This window comes from Cupressus sempervirens, chromosome 5 (assembly GCF_028749045.1).
Source record: "Cupressus sempervirens isolate cs-2001-9-10 chromosome 5, ASM2874904v1, whole genome shotgun sequence".
In the NCBI taxonomy this organism is placed as follows: domain Eukaryota; kingdom Viridiplantae; phylum Streptophyta; class Pinopsida; order Cupressales; family Cupressaceae; genus Cupressus; species Cupressus sempervirens.
Genome location: NC_143122.1, coordinates 237661041 through 237681894, shown reverse-complemented (window position 1 = coordinate 237681894; position 20854 = coordinate 237661041). Strand labels below are relative to the sequence as shown.

Genomic DNA, 20854 nt, shown 5'->3' with positions numbered 1-20854 from the left:
TTGCCATCAATGCCAAAGAGGGAGATTATTTAGAATAGATTGAAAATAGTACAAAGAGGGAGATTGTTGAGAAAAAAGTATGTTGAAGAAGTATGATCAATATGTTTCAATCATTGTTTTGTCATTGATGTCAAACCCTCTATTTGTGAGTAAGAAAACTACTTATATGATTTAAGTACTACCACTTATTTGATTGATGAAGAGAATTTGATCAAACGATGTAACAATAGTACCTAGAGGAAAGGTTGAGTTATGCTTATGTAAAGAAGTACAAGAATCAGTTAAGACAATGTTAACATGATGTATTGATAATCTACTTAAGGTTACAAAGGCTGGTTACACTAAGAAAGTTTAGAAGAACAACTTACACAAAGTTTGTCTTCCAAGCTTGATTGAGTGGATAGTAGGTGCCGAGAAAAGTCAGTGCAAGCTGAGCATAAAATCAGTTGGAGCCAAGAAAAAGTCTATTCTAGTATATGCCAAGAAGAACAATGGATGCCGAGTAAATTTTAGTTGATGTTGAGCACCAATAAACTTTAGTTTGTGTCGAGTGATTTTTTAGAGGATGTCGAGCAACACAGTATGTGTCGAGCATCAGAAGCAAGATAATGTTGAGTGGCTGCATTATTTAAAAGATTGTGAATTCAATGGATCTAAGCTGACAAGTTTGTTTTCTTGGATTATGTGAACCAAGTGGAAGATAAGATTGATGAGTTAGAGGCACAGAATTGAAGGTAAACCATTTTTAGGCGAATTCAAAGAGGATTCAAGGAGAAGTTTCTAGAAGAGACATGGAATATAGGGTAGATTCATTGTATCCTACCTAATATGTCCTAACCCTAAATTGGATGATGGAGAATGAGCAAAAAAAGATATGAATTTCCTATTTATAGGAATGATTAGTCAAAAGCAAAGGTTGTCATGTGTGAGAACCTAAGGAAGACAAGGAGTCAAGGGTTTCACTTCATCAAGTGACCTAAAAGAAGAGTCTATAATGGCATGTTAAGCAAGAAGGCTTAAGGGTATGAATGCTTGAAGGTTGAACAAGCTACTAGAACTGAAATATGTGAAGGCTAGGCAGAATGGAGGACTGAAACAAAGATTTGTAATCTGCAAATGGAGTTGTAATTTTTTATCAGATCAAACCTTACTGTTACTCTCTAATAATTGTATTAGTTTAGGGTAAATCCTTTGGATTAAGGTTAACCTAACAGTCATTTGTAAATCCTATAACTAGGTGACATTCCAAGTGAATGGTCTAAATTCCTCTAACAAGGCTCACTCCTAATAGGGTGATTGAAATCCTTTAACAGGGTCACATTTAATAGTGTTTATTGTAACCTTTAATAGGGTTGGCCTTTCATAGGGCATTAGTTCAAAAGAGTGAAACATAGTAGCATGTTACTGGTGGTTTTTCCCAAATTGGGTTTCCACATAAATCATTGTGCCAAGAGTGTTGATGAATTTTTTATGCTTCATGTTTACATTTCTACAAGTTAATTTAACAGTAACCTACAAGTTTTAAGTGATTGCATAATCTTATGGATGCATGCATGAAGATAAATGTTTATGGGTTCACTAAGCCATGAAAAGTTTTATTTATACATATGGACATTGGATAAATGGTTCCCCCCACCAGTTATTTTAAAGTATTCCAACATAATTATGGTCAACTTTAGGATCACTTAGTCTTGGAAAATATTAGTAGGGAAAAAAGGTATTTGAATCCATTATTTGTTTGCAAGTGTCATGTATGCAAATAGCCTCTATTTTAGTTTTTTTTCTTAGATGCATCGCAGGATTGATCAAATGCACTATTGCATTGATTATAAGCACTATTTCAATATTCAAATGTCTTAATTTATCTATTATATGCATTGTTTCAAACTTTAAATGCGTTGTTATGTAGGGCAAATGTGCTATTTAAAGCTTAAGATGCACTATTTTGTAGTTAAATACACTATAAAAAAGTTCAAATGCATCAAAAAATGGGCCAAATGGGCTGTTTTGAGTAGTAAATGTGCTATTTCAGGGTCTTTCAATAGTGTCTTTTTTTTGAACGTGGTTTCTCATATCGGTTTGTAGTTACATCTTCTGGAAGGACTTTGATCCAAACTGGAGTTTGCTATTAAGTTTTAAGACACATCCAAGCACTGTAATAGTAGAAACCACAATAAAATATAAAATTGCATGCACTTAGAAAATGGAAGAAAAGGGCTCGCTAACAAGGTTGTCTAGAGCCGGTGAATAGTGGGTTTTAGTTTTTAATCAACAATGTTCGGATTTACCTCTCTTGTGATAGAGAGCTTCCCGCTAACACTAAGAAGGTTTGGCACAATCCCTTATGGGACTACTAGAGGAAGACTATATTCCAAACATGGGTGACTTTCATTTGATTAGGAATGGAAGATTGGAAGGTGTTCCCTCTCACCGGCCCTGCTAAGGCAACTCGGGGGTTAGCCTTTCTATGGCTAAGTAATCCTACCTAGTAGAAAGTAGGAAAATAGAAATCACAAATAGGTTTAGGAATTTGATCATTCTAGGAGAGTGAGAGAATATCCCTATTGTCTTGACCTCCCAAATACAACAAACATAGTTGTTTGATTACAAGCCCTTATACTGCAGAAGACAAGGGGCTCCTAGTTAAGCTATGTGTGGGTTCTTTCCTCGTTTGATTGTAATTGATCTTCACAGAAGTTTGGGCATTTTGATCAACTCAAGAGAGTTGAGAGCATAGGCCTACTCCCATTTAATTCAATGAGATCAAATGTTTCTATTAAACTAGGTTTTGATCTTAGAAAAGCCGCACTTTGAATTGAAAAGGGTTGAGGTCCACTTACTTGATTTGGTGCTAGCAAAGGCTAGGTGCATTTATGAGGGTCTTCATTCCTGTCACACGTTGTTAGTAGTCTAGGAGTTCTTGTTAGCTTAGAAGAGACTTGTAAACAACCGATAATTAGATCTGGAAGTTAGATTAAATAGTTTGTAACTTTTTTCAGATGTGCTATAGGAATAAGCATTTGCATTATAGAATGTATCATATGTGCTATTTAAACTAGTAAATGCGCTACAGAAAGTGGCATATGCGCTATGGGAAACTTTAAATATGCTATAGAAATATTTAAATGTGCTACATAAATATTTAAATGCATTAAAAAAATCTTTAAAAGCACCACATAAAGCTTTAAATGTGTTAAAAGATTGCTCGGAAGTGTTAAAACAAAGTTCAGAAGTGCTATAGCATTAGAAAATTGCAAATCCTATCTTTGTGCATTTGGGGAAGTCTTTGAGAGTTTGTCATCACTATTATGAAGCTTCCAAAGTGTTGTAGAAGCTACAACCAATTAGATTTGCACAAGAAACTGATGAGAAACACATATCTACATGGTATATTCACATATTCATGAGACTTTAATGCAGATTGTAGATAAAATGACAACAAACTAAATTAAACCAAAGAAATCATTGTCAGAATGTGAACTCTAAGAATGTTCCATGTTTCCCTAACTAAAACCACTAAGATATGTCTAAGACCAACATCTCAGTGATAGTTCTAGAATGAGAGTATGCTTAGAATGAGAGTATGCTTAGAATGTAGATCTATAAGAAAGTATGCAAGATCTATGACCAAATGCAAATTATATGGCATAACAACTCTAGAATGCTATCAAGCTAAATTTACAATGAGCTCAACACATGCTAAAATGATACTAAATAACATGAAAACAAAGCTAAAATGCTATCAAAATGGCATGAACTTGCTATAATGACAATGCTAAAAGATGATAACTCAGAATGTGCCTACAGTGCAAATGCCTAAAACTTGGGTCCTTTAGCTCTTGAATTTCCCTCCTATTTATAGGATTTTGAAAGGGGTTGGGGTAAGAATCAGGATTTTACCTTTGACTCGAGAATGGGGATTTTTCCAATTCTTTTAAATGTAAAAGGAGGATTTTCACTTTTGTGAGGATAAATGACTTTATTTATTTAATAAATGTTCTATTTATTTTCAAAGGTTTGTCTTTTTCCTTTTCCCTTTTTGAATTTCATTTTACGATTTTGAATTGTTTTTCTCCTCTTTTAAAGTTGATTTAGGTCTTATTGATTTGATAGATTAATGACCTGATGTGATCCTTGATTTGAAAGTCTGTTGTGTTCCTCTGATTTCATCCTTAATTTGCATTGATTGATCAAAATTGTGTAATTTAGGTCTTTGCCAATTTTTGGGTGTCTACAATGTCAACATATAGTTTCATGTAGGAAAAAGACATATCAAAATATATATAAAAATAAATGAAATAATATTAAATACTTGAAAATTTATGAAATTTAGTCATATTCAAAACTATATGACTAAACTCATAACTAAATAAAAATTGATGCAGACACATGTACATGTACATGTACTACATGTGTATAATCATGACAAAATTATAAAAAATAATAAGATTTCATCATTATAGTATATTATAGATGACAATAGATGTTATATACATTTAAAATATAATTTAAGTTATATTAAACAAGGGTTATATTATACTGTGGTTCCTCTCAAATAGTAAAATGGTTTTGGAAAATGAATCATTATTGATGAGACATATATTCACTTGAATCAAGTTTATTGAGTGTCAAATGATAAAGAACTTTCACTCGAGTTAAAGTGAGGGACCATCAAAGAAATTGAATTCTTACTTTCCAAACACAAAGACATGGAAATATGAAAAGGATTTCAAAAAAATCCACTACCCTAGCATTACCAAGATTTTAAAGACACAAATATTAGTCACTTTGTCAAATTCTAAAGAAATTACTAACCATGAATTCCTTGATATTTTTTTGAATGAAAACTATATCTAATCTATGATCTTAATAAAATATTGAGAACCATATTATTAAGGAATCTAGTACTCAACTTCCTATCATTTCAAACAAGTTATAAAATTATAATCAAGAGGGTCTTGATATATTTGTAAGGTATCTTTGGGTGTACTATGTTAGAAATGAGAAAGCACCCACAATTATTGGTTGTAGACAAGGGGAGGGTAGGGGGTTGTAGTGGAGGTGGGGGAGGATGAATCAGTTGTTTCCCAAAGATTAATACCTTAACCAATTCATCACCTTTAGAACTTAAATCATAAAGATAAATAATGGAGCATAGAGGATAACAACACCACAACACATAACACTAGATTCTTTTTGCATGGAAAACTGGTTAAGGGAAAAATCACAATGGGTATCAAACCCACTAGATGATGTACTAGGACACATACCATGTTAAATTATATTGAAGTTCTACTTCCTTTGGGAAATGATGAAATTTGATATTTGATATAATATTACATATTATCATATGATCATACTGACCCCAAAGTTAGTAGATCCCTCTTGTGATCTCTCTCTTTTTCATGTGTTTATTTCCCTTGAAGTATTCTATCTTAGGGGCATTTTATAGTGGAAATATTTCTAGTGATGCATGTGCACTTATGCTAAAGCCATTTCTCTTGTTGAGACATTTGCAATCACTTTAATGTGGGGGCATACCCTTTACTCACTTATGCACATACACTTTGGTTGATTGTTTATAAATCTTTGGATCCCTCTACCAAACTATTAACAATTCAAGGGGCCTGATTCCTAAAGCTCCTTTTGAATCCCTCTATCAAGCTATTAATAGTCTGGCAAGCTTAGTTTTGATCCCTCTTTAGATTACAAAATAGTCTTGGAAGCCTTGCCATTTCTTTTTTATCCTTATTTGGATTACCAATAGACTAGAAAGGTTCATATTATTTCTAATCCCTTAAGGATGTTAAAAATTAAAGTCCAACAAGATAATTGAGGGGAGTGGGGAACCAATTATGTGCTTAAAATAACTCTCGATATCTTTATTAATTTATAAACATGTAAGTAGTAGATGCAATAATCATAGAAAGATAACCATACACAATAAGACCATATATGTTAAATAGGAAAACCCTTGATCAGAGGAAAAACCTTGTGGGAATGATGCCCACAAGAGGATGTACTAATATAAAAGTTCCTTATGAAAGGATAGGCCCTTTTAGGAGCCAATGAAATAAAATTAGTAAATATGAGTCCCTATTAGGAGAATTTTAATCCCTATTAGGAGATTCCAACCCTATTAGGAGTTGTGCCAACCTTGTTAGGAGTTGAAAGGAGGACAATTGAACCCATGGTCCAAATAGACTCAGAAACAATCTTCACTAGACAATCTTTTGGATAAGCATATCCAAGAGCTCTAAACTGACTAAACAATAACTCCTTTTCCAATACGATGTTGGAAATATAAGAGGAGTAACTGAGAGGGGAAGGGTGAATCATTTAGTACTAAAATAATTCCAAATCCCTTATATGTCAATACAAACTTCCTTGAAACTCACATCTCGGTTAGAACTAGATATTCACGTAACTCGGTTAACATAGAAATCTAATAAATTAATGTGTATTAATATTTAGTAACATAGTTGCAAAAAGATAAAGTAGTAAGAAAATAACATGAACACATGAGACACCAAGATTTAATGTGGAAACCCAATTTGGGAAAACCACCAATGCAACTAGTTACAACTTTTCCCTCTTCTGAGATGAGCTTTGTTAGGAGGCAACCCTATTAAAGGTTACAAAACACAATGTTAGGCGTGACCTAGTTAAAGGATTTAAATCAGCCAATTAGGAGTGGCCTTGTTAGAGATATTAAGACACTTCAATGTAAAAATGCCACCTAGTTAGAGAATTTACAAAATGGTTGTTAAGTCAACTATGTTAAGAGATTTCTTCACTACTATAATTGTTCGAGAGTAACAATGATTGACCTAATTTATGAAGCAATTTGATTGTAGATTCAGATCACTTTTTCGGCTTATCCTCTGGATCCTCCTTATTTTAAATATTCATTGCATCCCCTTGGATATTGTACTCTAAATTATATATCCTTCTCTATTTGCATCTTATCTTCTTCACTTCTTACACTCTATTCAATCCACATTTTGACCTTTCATATATATAAAATTTAATGTCAAGTCAACTTGAATACACTTACAAACAAATGAATATCATTCACTGTGTTAGCTTGCATAAACCAACTAATGAGTAAAACTAATCCATTGAAGGTTAGGTTAAACTAAAAAATTGAATCACTTGGTTCCTTGGTAACCAACCTGACTTAGTTTACACTAAATTCCTTTGGTAACTGACTTGACTTAGTTTACATAGGAATCCCTGAACTTCTCTTCTTCTGAACATTTGCCCGGTAAATACTGGAGTCTTTTGAACTTAGTTTAGTTGGTAGTGCTTAGTAAGAGTATAACATTTGTGAAACATCAATAACAATATACAATTGAATAATTGTTTATCAACAATTTCCCTCTTTGGCATTGATGGCAACACAACATGTCATTAAGAAAAGAAAAATTACAATAGTCAAATGATTTATAAGATTTCATAATACCCTTAGTTTCATTCCGATTCTCTATCCATCCATGAGAACTCCCTCTACCATCTTATCTTCAGACTCCATTAGATCAAGTTCTCCCTCTTGAAAATTACTTCCTTTGATTCTTCTCTAATTGCCACAATCTCTCTCAATGAACATACGACATGATTCTCTCCCTTTTTGACATCAAATGCCAAAGACTTGATACAATTATTTTATAATGTACCTAATGTATTGATTCATATGCAATGATCTCTGACTTCTTTGCATCAACATGATATTTCTTCAATGAAGCTTGGTTGATGCATCACTATTCTATACTCTAGTGAGCATCAGATAGGGGAATGACCCATAACTTTCCTCCTAGATAAAAAACAATTCATCCTTAGGTAATGATTTGGTAAATATGTCATCAACCTACTCCTTTGTGTTAACATATTTTAATTTAACCTCTTTATCTTGAACTAATTCTCTTAGAAAATGATATTTGATTGCAATGTGTTTTGTCTTGGTGTGCATCACTGGATTTTTAGATATATTGATTACACTTGTGTTATCACAATAGATAACCATTGGATCCTTGATTTCTTCCTTCATTCCTAATAATAGTTGCTTGAGCCACATTATGTTGGAGCAATTAACTACTACAACAACATATTATGCCTCTACCATAGACTGAGAGATGCAATTCTACTTCTTACTTGTCTAAAATACTTTCCTCTTTCCATGAAATAATTCTACTCTACTAGTGCTCTTCCTATCACCAATGCTTTAAGCTCAATCAACATCAGTAAAGGATTTCAACTTGAAGTTCCCTCCTTTCTTGTACCATAAACCATAGTCTTGGGTACCTTCTAGATATCTCATAATTCTTTTGATTGCCATCATATGATTTTCTATAGGATTTGCAGAGAATCATGCAACTATACCAATTTCTAATGCAATTTTAGGTCTTGTATCAACAACGTACTGAAGTTTTTCAATCATAGATCTATGGGTAGTCTAATTTACCTCTTTTAAATCATCATCCTTGGATAATTTGTGTCCATTAGACATAGGTGTTCCAACTGGTTTGGAATCTTCCATTCCAAAGGTCTTCAATATCTCCTTGATATATTTTGACTGAGTAATGTAAATGTCATCCTTCATTTGATGAAATTCTAAACCAACAAAGAATTTTATTTCTCCAAACATTGAAATTTCAAACTCTTTCCTCATTTCTTCAGAGAATGACTTGCATAAGTCATCATGACCTGTAAATAGGATACCATCTACACATATTTATGCTAACAAAATCTTGTTTTGTGGTCCCTCTTTAATATACATACTATTGTTATCATTGGTTCTTTGAAAACCAATCTTTACTAGATATCCATGAAGTCTCTCATACCATGTTCTAGGAGCTTGCTGGAAACCATATAAAGCTTTGTGTAACTTACATATGATGTCCCTTTTTTTTGGATCAATGAAACCTTCAAGCTAACCAATGTAGAATTTCTTCTTCTGGAATTCCATTCAAGAAATCTGATTTTACATCCATTTGATACTCTTTTAATCCTTTAAATGTACCATATGCAAGTAGTGTTCTAACTCCTTAAAGTCTAGCAACATGAGAAAATGTTTCTCCCTAGTCTATGCCTTCTTCTTGAGTGTATTCTTTGTACACCAGCCTTACCTTATTCCTTGATACTTCATCATTTTCATTCAATTTGTTTTGGAATAACCACTTTATACCAATTACATTTTTATCTTTGGGTCTAGGAAAAAGAGTCCAAGCATTCAATCTCTTCATTCATTTCCTTTATCCAACTTTCATTTTTCAATACATCATTAATGATTCTAGGTTCAGATTCAGTAAGAAAACATGTACGTTTTAGTTTCTTCTTTTTCATTGTTCCTGTTGTCTAATCTCCAATTATTTTCTATGGTGTATGATGCCTTCTAACATATCTAGCAAGTATAGGTATCTTACTTCTAGATTCTAGAATAGATTCACTTAGTTCACCATGCTTAAAGATTTTATGAATTTCCAAATTCTTCTCTATTTTTGTTGTCTGAGACTCAATTCCCATAGAATGTGACTCGGGTTCCTTTGTCTGAGACTTGGTTTTAACTATTTCCAACTTAGGTTGTATTGGCTGCAACTTAGTTTACACTCCAGACTTGGGTGACTCAGGTGGGGTAATTTGTTGAATGTAGGGTAAAGTATCAGGTTTGAAGTAGATAATGTTTTGTAATCTTTAGGTTCTTTGTTGCTTTGTTCTTCATTCTTTTATACAAACTCATGAATTTTTACATGTGCACTTTCTATAACCTATTGAGTAGAAAGATTCAAAAATTTGTATGCTTTGCTCTTTTTGGAGTATCCTAGAAAAATGCCTTCATCACTTTTCACATCAAACTTTCCTTTCTTTGACTTTTTTAGGATGTAACATTTTCTTCTGAATACTTTGAAATAGCAGACATTAAATACAATAATTTATAAGGTGTTTGATCTATACCTTTCTTTAGTTGAACTTAATTCAAGGTTTGAACTGTCATGTTGATTGCTTCCTTCCAATATTTGGTTGCAACATTTTTCTCTATCATCAGTGTTCTTGCACAATCCATGATGGATCTATTTCTTCTTTCTGCTATGTCATTATGCTGAGGTGTACTAGGTGTAGATACATGTCTCTTGATTCCTCTTTCATTGTAGAATTTATTGAATTCATTAGAGTTGAATTCTCCCCCTCTGTCTAATCTTAAGCATTTAAACTTCTTACATGTTTCTTTCTCAATTCTAGCCAGATACCACTTGAATTTTTTAAAAGCTTCATATATATCTTTTAAGTACATTACTAACATCATCCCAGAATAATCATCAACAAAAAAAATGAAGAATTTGTCTCTAGTTTAGCTCTCTGTACCTATTGGTCCACAAAGAGTTTTATGAACTAGTTCCAAGACTTCTTCAGTATTGTAATTCTTACTTTTGAAGCTAGTTTTACCCATCTTTCCAATATGACATTGTTTGAATATGGCCATTTCAAGTTTCTTTAGATTTGGAATACCACTTACTCTTCTTTTTTTGCTTATAGTAACTAGATTATGAAAGTTTACATGACACATCCTTTTATGCCATAACCAAATTTCCTCTACATGTGCCAAGAATCATGAACCATCAAAGAGATCAAGATGGAATAGATTACCTTTTTTCTGATTACCAATTCCAACTAGGTTTCCTTTACCATCTAGAAGCCTGACCTTCCCATTCATGAATTATACCCTGAATCTAGTGTTGTTCAGTTGTGCCACACTTAGAAGATTGTGTCTTAGTCCTTCAACTTGGTAGGCATTGTCACATTTGATTCCATTGGTAAATGCAATGCAACCTTTTCTCTTCACATAACATGTTTCATTGTTTCCAAATTTAACACTTCCACCATCATAGTTCTCCAAGTGTTCAAACTTTGTTTTATCTCCAGTCATGTAATGAGAATAACCACTATCTATTATTCATGTGTGATTCTTGCTTACTGTTGAGTTGTCATTTTACACAATGCTTAACAACGAGAATCCTTTCGAACTCCTCTCTTGAAAAATCAATCTTGGGGATCAACTCCAAGGTTCTAGGCAATCTTGCAACCTACTGGAATCCACTCAGTTGAAGATAAATGTGAGTGTTCACGAGGATGCCTTTGCTGGTTTTGATAACTTTGGATAAGATGTTGAATCTATTTGCTACTTCAAAAGAATAAAACATACAAAAAGAACTATATTTTTTGCATTTTTCTATCTTTTAATGAATGCAATCTAACAATGCAACTAATCTGAATTCCTAATTTAACAAGGGGTTAGCAAAGAAAATAACAAAGATAGGGTGACAAGAAGTTTAAGAAAATAACAGAAAAGTAAAATCCTAATGGACATAAGCCACAAAAACAATGCATCTGTGAGTTAAGCCTTCGAAGAAATTGGTAGGTAACTAATGTAAATAGGAGTAGTGCTTCCTTAATTCCACTTATGCAATCGTCAATGGGAATTTAGTAACTATAAGATGTTTCACTTTTCATCAAATTGCAAGGCCACAAAAAGTGCACTCATGTGAGATGAAAAGCTATGTAGGAACAATATGGTGATCTCTTCTCAAACTAGGTACATCAATGAAATTTGTAAAATAGTAGCAAACACCAAAATTAAAAGATCACACAACTAGAAATAATTTAATAAACTTTTGGCTCAATCACATTCCATGAACATACATTCACAAAATATAACACACTTAGGCAAGAATCACTACACTCCGAATGTGAGCACCAAAAGCATATATTATTGCAAAATAATGGTGGCCCAGAATTATATTACATTCTTGAATTTATAAGAAATCTTCTTCTCAATTTGTGTTGAGAGTGAAAGATCTCTTTGTGTAAAAATATGCTTCTAAACTAATAAAATAGATCTATTTATGTACAAATTAACTCTCTAACTGGTGCTTTATAGGACTCCATCCATATTTATATCATTAAATGGATACATGAGCCTTTACATTTCTTAAAACAAAGAATACATGGAAAAATAAGAAAGAGAGAGACTTCAGTTGATGTAGGAGTGTTTGGAAGTGCCAAAAATAGAAGCTCCATATTCACTAGGTGTCTGTCAAAGTTAAATTGCTATCATAATGTGTTTCCAATGCATGGAAAGCTTTAAATTTAGAATTGGCAATTAACTATTGGTTCACCTTTGAATTCTTCAAAATCTTCTAGAACACCATTGAAAAAATCACAACTATGCATTTGGCGTAGCAGCGCACTAGTGCATCTATGTGAAATTTGTGCAAGGTGCTCAATTCACCAAAAAATCAAAGTTTTAGATCACTTTTGTGTACTTAATTTGCCCCCTTTTGATGATTTATACTCTCTTTATAGCCAAACACTTTCATACATTTAAACTTCTTCTGCTTCTTCTATATAAAATTCCATGGCACCGTTGTTGAATCTTGTCATTAATAATTGCATAAGATGAGGAACCTATTCTGGTTCATGTGTCCAATCTCTATATCTTTGATATTTTCTTCTCTCTAATTTCCTTATCCTTCTAGGTGAGAGACTAGCTGATCCAAACTACCCCAAATGATCAAATATTTGAAACTTTTTCAGAAGATTTTCTAGGCATTTTTAACTGGCTTTTTCAGAGGTCTTCTGCTCAAAATTTCAAGTTGAAACTTTAATCGATCCCTAAAATTGGGTAGCCAAAGGCTCACTATTTGAGGAACCAAAATTAGATTTTTAGTTCTTCTTTCCAACATTGTAAATGGTTTTGATTTGTGAGCTCTAGGTCAAAAGTTATGACCCCGACAAGTTGAGGATGCCTTTTTACCTACACAAAGAAGCAAACATTAGTCTGGAGTCAAAGAAAATCAAACCTAAAACAAACCCTAATTACAACTCAAAAAAACTAGAAAACCCTAACTATTCAAAAACACCCAAAAACCTAATCTGACCCTAGAATGCAAAAAAGGGCGCACCAACTGCACCTCATAGGTGTGCTTGGTGCGCCATTTTCTTAGCACAGTCTTTACAAAATAGGTTGTGCATCAGTGCACCTCATGGGGTGCATTGATGTGACCTTTCCTTTTACTTGGGCATTTTTCTTATGTTTTTTTTCAGAGTGCATAGAAGCACACCTAATTAGGTGTGCTACTACACACCCTAATGTATACTCTTTATGGTTTAAGTTCAACAAAGGTGCGAATCAACACACCTTTGGGTGTTGAACATTTTTTAGGTTTTGAAAATTTCTCATTGTGAATGTGCACTGTAGCACACCTAATTAGGTGTGCTATTGTGCACCTCAGTTTAGGTTCTTAACATTTGTTTGTATTTGTTTTGCGTAGGTGGGAAGGTAGAAGGTGACACACCTAATCAAGTGTGGAGGTGCAACACAAAGCTTTGACGGAGGGAGAATGAAGTGGAGTAGGGAGAGAAGTGGGGGTCCATCGCAACTCTTTGGGGTGCGCAACTGTGCACTTCAAAGAGGAAGTGCCTTCTCTAAATGTGTTGGTGCACTAGTGCACCTAGGGAGGTGCGCTGGTGCACCATTTTCTTGCAAAAATGACTTTCTCAAATGATTCTAATTTTTGGAATCTAGGTTTTCAAATTGGGACCTGGATTAGCTAAAAACACTAGGAAAAACTTGTACCCCAGACTAAGGATTCGAAAAGCCAATAAATAAAATAGGGGGTCCCCATTTCTAGGCAAAATGGGGTGTGCATTGTGAAAATCACAACACTTACATGACAAATACATGTCATCTTTTCATTATCCTTATCATCTTATTCTTCTTTAATAACAATATATACCATTTCATCTTCATTATCACTGTCAAAATCTTTTGTAGTATAACAAGATTTCCTACCTTTGTCTTTGTAGTCTTTGTAGCTTTTGAAATTTTCTTTCCTTTGAACTTGTTGGATTTTTTGTCACCTGTAACTTCCTTATTTGGACACCTCTCAATAATGTGACCAACTTCTTCACAAGAAAAACAAATCAATGGAATTTTACCTTTAATTTTGGGAACCTCCTTACAAGTAGGGCTTCAGTGGCTTCAAGATCATCATCAAATTCTTCATCTTCTTCACTATCAGACTATTTTCCTTTTGAGTTTCCTCCCTTTTAACCAAGGGTTATTTTTTTTTGGAATGATGATTCTATGTTTCAAGATCCAGGAAGATAGTTATCAAAGTTATCAAACTCAAAAGATGTTAACCTTCCCACTAGTGCATCCAAAGTTATATCCTTTTTGGGATCACATTGCATCTATTGAATAGCTAAAACTCTAATATCATAAATAGTAAAAAGAGTTCTTAATACCTTGCTAGCTATTGTTGCATCTTCAATTTTTCCTAATGAAGCTTTGGTTGTACTCACACTTGCTTTGATTCTCTTATTGTATTTTACAATGTTTTCATCTTCTCTCATCTTCATCTGATCAAATTGACCTCTTAAACTTTATGTTTTGGCTCTCCTCACATTGTCATATCCTCCATAGATCTTTTTTAGTTTGTTCCACATTTCATGAGTAGTAGGACAATCTTTGACTTCATCAAATTCAACATAATTGAGAGTAGAAGAAATGTCAATCATCACTATGTTGTGATTTTTCATTTCTACCATTTAATCCATAGTCAAAGCATCAAGAGGTGACACTTACTTTTTTGTCTAGGAATTTTAGGCTTGTATCTCCAATAGTTTCCAAATGCAGCTTCATGAGATCCTGCCATGCTTTGAAGTTATCTTTGTTCAACTTAGGAATCTCTCTTCTCTAAGACATCTTGATCTTTAGCTTAGGTCCTTGAAACCTTTCCTACAAGCACCAATACCTCTGATAGCAATTGTTGGAAATATAAGAGGAGTAAATAAGAGGGGAGGGGTGAATTAGTTACTGCTAAAATAATTCCAAATCCCTTAGATGTCAATAAAAACTTCCTTGAAACTCACAGCTCAGTTAGAACTAAATATTCACTATAACTTGGTTAACAAAGCAATCTAATTTATTAATTTGTATTAACATTTAGTTACTTAGTTACAAAAAGATAAAGTAGTAATAATATAACATGAACACATGAGACACCATGATTTAATGTGGAAACCAAATTTGGGAAATCCACCAATGCAACTAGTTACAACTTTTCACTCTTCTAAAGTGAGCCCTATTAGGAGCCATCCCTATTAAAGGTTACAAAATACACTGTTAGGTATGACCTAGTTAAAGGATTTAAATGACCCTATTAGGAGTGAGCTTGTTAGAGGTCTTAAGACACTTCAATCTAGAAATGCCACCTAGTTAGAGGATTTACGAAATGATTGTTAAGTCAACTCTATTAAGAGATTTCTTCACTATTACAATTGTTAGAGAGTAACAATGATTAACTTGATTTATGAAATAACTAGATTATAAATTCAGATCATTGTTCTAGTGTATCCTCTAGATCCTCCTTGATCAAAATATTCTTTGTACCTCCTTGGATACTCTTCTCTAAACTAGATATCCTTCTCTATTCTAATCTTCTTCACTTCGTACACTCTATTCAATCCACATCTTGACCTTTCATACATATGAAACCCAATGTAAAGTCATCTTGAATACCCTTACAAATAAAAAAATATCATTCACTAAGTTTACTTGCATAAACTAACTAATGAATAAAACTAATTTGTTGAAGGTCAGCTTAAACTGAAAAACTTGGTCTCTTGATTACCACTGAGTTCCTTGGTAATTGACCTAACTTAGTTAACACTGAACTCCTTTAGTAATTGACCTAAATTAGTTTACACATAAATCCCTAAACTTCTCTTCTTCTGAACTTTTTCTCGAAAAATACTAGAGTCTTTTGAATTCGGTTCAACTAACAGTGCTCAGCAAGAGTATAAAATTTGTGTAACATCAATGACAATATACAATTGAATAATTGTTTATCAACGTACACTTCCTTTGAAGCTCACAATAAGTCAATCCTTGACAATCTCTACTTTGATAAAAAAAAAAAACATTCGTATTCAAGTTTGCACAATGATCTCATTGATCTCACTCTTTACTCCATCACAAGGAAATGTCCTTTTTCTTTATACCAATTCCTAAACAAGTTATTTAGTTGACCTTTAGGCTTTCCCAATTTACAATAATAATAAGGACATTCTTAAGATATTACAATACACATTTTATTATGATTATACACTTATTCAATATTATCAACAAACTATCGGCTCACAGTCTTCATAACATTGCATACATTGATCATCTAATTATGCCCTCTTAATCAAGGAATATTTCTTATTTATTTCACCTTTGTCTAAGTTTTCTTAAGAAAATTCCATCTATATGAAGATATAGAATCAAAACATTAGTACTTGCTTTCTTGAAACATTGTCTAAAAGCTACAATCAATAAATCCTTCATAACTCAAACCAGACTTCATATTTTTGTATGTGCACTTAGCTATAGCATCTGGACATACTTGTGAACATATTATCAAGTGTGCATAAGATAAAATTCACTCCTCAAAATATGCTAAATAGTTCTTCCTCTGTAACTCTATGAGTCTTTGTAGAATAGCAAGTATGTAGACATCAATGATAAACACTATCATGAATGAAACACACAACCACTGAATCATGTCTTCCAACAATACTAATATACTCCCCCATAGGAATATCATCAAAATTCATGTTAACAATCTCCTCCTTTGGAATCAATGGCACCATAGATAAAAAAAATCTAGGATCCATGAATACCAAATATGTCTATTCCTCAACTACCTTTTCTCCTTCATTCATGCTACTCATGAATGCAAACATACATCTTAGTCTCAGACAGGTTGTAAAGAGTTTTTCATGTTCAAATCACAACCATATAGTAACCAACATGCATAATAAAGGTTTTAATATCCCCCATTCATAATGGTTTCTCTCTCAAAGATGTTAATGATGTGTTACTTTTCATGTACACATATCTCTCGCCCATTGACATCAATGAATAAGGTATCATTATGTCAATTCTATAAGATCAATCATTTCCAAAAAAAATGTTCAAGCTCAAGTGTCTAAAGACACTATTAAATACCAATACCAAGAGTCCTCAATGACTCAACCCCAACACAAATACTCCCCCATGGGAGAAGCATCAAGCATCTAGTCCAGATAAAGAAATAGTGCTCTGCTACAAGCTGGACCAATGTAATCTTTGCATCAACTACTCAGAAGTAGGTTGGGGCATAACCACAAGCATACCTCTCAAGTACTCAAATGCGTCCTTTAGCCAAAGGATTTGTAAATATATCTACTATCTACTCCTTTGTGCTAACATATTCTAATATGATTTCTTTCTCTAGAACTTTCTCTTTCAAAAAGTGATACTTACACTAGTACATTTGGGGGCCATTTTTGACCAAAGGCCATATTGGCCTATCATTTCATGTTTTTAAAAGTTTTTATGCCCGTGTTGGTCAAAATTTTGACCAAACTAGGGTTTTATGCCTGAGTTGGTCAAAATTTTGACCAATGTGGGTTCATAACAAAAAAACAGAGAAAATTTCCATGGGAGCTTTTAGAGGTAAAATGTTTGAACACTAAATTTTTGTAGTGGTTGAACGGGGAACAAAGATAATGCTTCAAGACACTTGGTGTGATTTTGCCTACATTCAACCACCAAAACCTACCCTCTGCACATTCACCTACCCTCTGTGAGTGTTCACTATTGTTGATCAAGGAATACATTTATAGCAGGCTGCAGTTCAGGTATTTGTCATTTTGGACTGAGAATATCTTTAGCGAGTTCCAATTTGCATTTCTAGATTGATCTCCTTGCTCTTTTTTTTATGTATTTTCCTCATATCTTGTGTCGGTTGTGCATATTTTATGAGATAACCTGAGCAAACTATAAGCAGATTGTGTGTTGCTGCTTCATGATAAGGTTTCAGTTCATGGTGCCCTTATGTTTGCTATTGCTACACTTGGACTTGTTGTAAATATTATCATGATTTTCTTGCTTGGTCATGGCCATGATCATGATCATAGTCATGACCATAGTCACAATAAAGGGCATGATCATGTTGAGAAGGCTAAGCATGACCATAATCCTAAAGTTAATCATGCTCATGAACATGCCCATAATCACAAAGATGTAAATGAATGTGGTACTCATGAACATGGTCACCATGACCATGACAATATAGACCTATATGAACCTTTGCTTCATGATGTAGAAGGGGCCGAGCATTCAACTCATGATCATAATGCCAATTCATATGGGTATAGTGTTACTTTGAATCATGATGTGGTAGGGAAAGAGAAAGATGGTCATTCAAGGTTCAATATAAATGTGCAAGGTGCCTACCTTCATGTTTTGGGGGATTTAATTCAAAGCATTGGTGTCATGATTGGAGGAGCAATCATTTGGATATATCCCCAATTGAAAATTATTGATTTGATATGTACACTTTTCTTCTCATTAGTTGTACTGGGAACCACTATAAAGATGTTGAGAAGTGCATTGGAGGTTTTGATGGAGATTACACCTCATGAGATAGATGCTAGGGAGCTTGAAGAAGGGTTGTGTTCAATTCCCAGTGTTTTGGCAGTGCATGAACTACATATTTGGGCCATTGCAGTTGGGAAAGTCTTACTTGCATGGCATGTGAGGATTTTGGCAGATGCAAATGCTGAAATGGTTCTTCTTAGGGTAAAAGCCTATATTGAGAACAAGTACAAAATTAGTCATATCATCGTGCAAATTGTGAGAGAGATTTGATAGAAATTTATGTGTATGAATATCATCCTTTTACCTGTATTGGTTCCATATTTAATTGTGGTTCCTATTTGTGTACTTTGGTTTTCCTCCAAGTTAGAACTTGCATTTGATTTGAAATTAAAAAGATGGGAAATGTGCCCTGCTACTAGGGAAATTTCAATAGCTATTTGTATGATCATTTCATTGGATGTCTATGTTTTTAATTCATATTATTATGCAACTTGAATATGTAGGCCATTCTTTGTTGGAGATTGACACACAAGTAGGAAGTAGATGCAATTTAAAAACTCACTTAAAAGCACTATTCCATTGTGAAAATGATTTTTGTAATGAATATGTTAATGCCACATGCTACATTCTCCAGTTTTTAAGTTCATTTACATAAAGAACATATTTATAAAATGCCTTATTTGTCACTAAGGTAGGACAAGATGTGATAGCATATTCCATATACTGTAAAACAACTGTAGTTTCTAACTTGTCATCCATTCCTTTCATCTAAGTATTTTTTGATGTGAAGGTTACTGAATTGGCATGTTGTATTCCAAGCATTGGAGTTGAATTTCTGAATTCGCAATGCATTGGCAATAAGGCTGATCAATTATTTTCTAACAACCATTTGCAAGAAAATAATGACGAATTATCTCACACTGATGAGAAACTCTAATTTGAACCTCTGTGAACATTCAAATACATTTAGGATATCTTCCAATCTTTTGAGAATTGAGGCTTCAATCAATGAGACATATCAAGTGCCAAGTTAACTAGAGTAGCTAAGATACTTATATGGATAGCGTCTAAGACCCGAGTTTAGATGTTTTAGAAGATAATGCAAGCAACCCACTTTAGCTAATGGGAATGAATAAGTGGGTATTCTTCTACCATATTGAAGGATCTAAAGTAGTTTTTTAACTTGTTGGAACTAAATGCAAGTGACTATTCTTTCGATTAAGATTGCAGATCTTGCAGTCCATGATATTGAGTTAAATGCTTTTAGAAAAAAAGGTGCCAAAGTGTTTTTCCTCTGTAGTAATTTTTGTTAGGGAAAATAGCAGAGAAAATAAATAGAGAAAAGGGGAAAATTGAGAAAGAATAAAACATACAACGATAATAAGGAATAAACAACAACAATCTACAGAAAATGCACAACCCTTGGAAGAAACTGGTTAACTTATTATTAATCAATCAAGAGTAGTTATCCACAACTTTGTCACATTACATTGCATTACATTGGCATCTTATCTACATGCAAATGATATATTGAATGTCTAAAAAGCAAGAATACCATTAACAGGTGCCAAAAACCAATTTGAAAGACCGTACTAGGCACCAACATCTGGAAGCTAAACATTGAGTCAAAATTTGTAATAAAGGCTTTAACCACTAGTAGGCCACTCTAATGCATGCAATTAATACTGATAGTTAATTGACAGACTACAACTACAATTGATAGTTAACCGATAGACTATGACTACATCCGATACAGATAATTAACTGATAAAGTCAGTAAATTACATCTAATAAAGTCAGCAAATTACATCTAATAATTTCATTTGCTTCACACATACATAGAAAATTTGTGGATAGTAGATATTGAATCCCTATTTCTCTATTAAGTCTAGAACATAAGTTTTTGCAATTTATGATATTAGATAAAAATCTTTGGGAAATAAAGTTATATAGAAGATTTTGCATTGTAAGCACTCAAAGTCAATGAGCTATTTTTGTAGGGCTTAGTCATTAAGTGCTTATATATTTAATGATGGTATACACTCTGCTACCACTAATGAAGGGCCACACCACCCTTACCAACTCACAACCAAGAATGCAACAATATGGAGACCAAGAGAAATAAAAAAAATGCTTCACAAGCAATTTATTATACTTGAAAATCCTTACAACACCCACAAGATGATATCATAGATATGACTTCTTCAAAAGGAAGTTTACAAATTCTTCAACATAAGAGAAATCCCAAATAAGAGTCTTCGCACCAAGAGCTTCACCAAAAATTTTTACTTCTCAAACTTGATTAGAAATGTTCATATACCTTGCTTAAATAGGCACTTACCACCCAATGCATGACTTATCCACAACCTTCTAGAATTCCACCTACAC

At 33.3% G+C, this 20854-nt stretch overlaps 1 protein-coding gene across 1 annotated transcript in view; it reads left to right on the top strand.

Moving 5' to 3' along the window:
• Nucleotides 1–18736, top strand: part of LOC149555396 (metal tolerance protein A2-like) — a 36642-nt gene extending 17906 nt beyond the window's left edge. Inside the window, exon 2 of the mRNA XM_089829385.1 lies at nucleotides 17874–18736. Coding sequence (XP_089685511.1) covers nucleotides 17874–18736 — 863 coding nt within the window. The remainder of the gene's footprint in view (nucleotides 1–17873) is intronic.
• Nucleotides 18737–20854: the final 2118 nt, after the last annotated feature.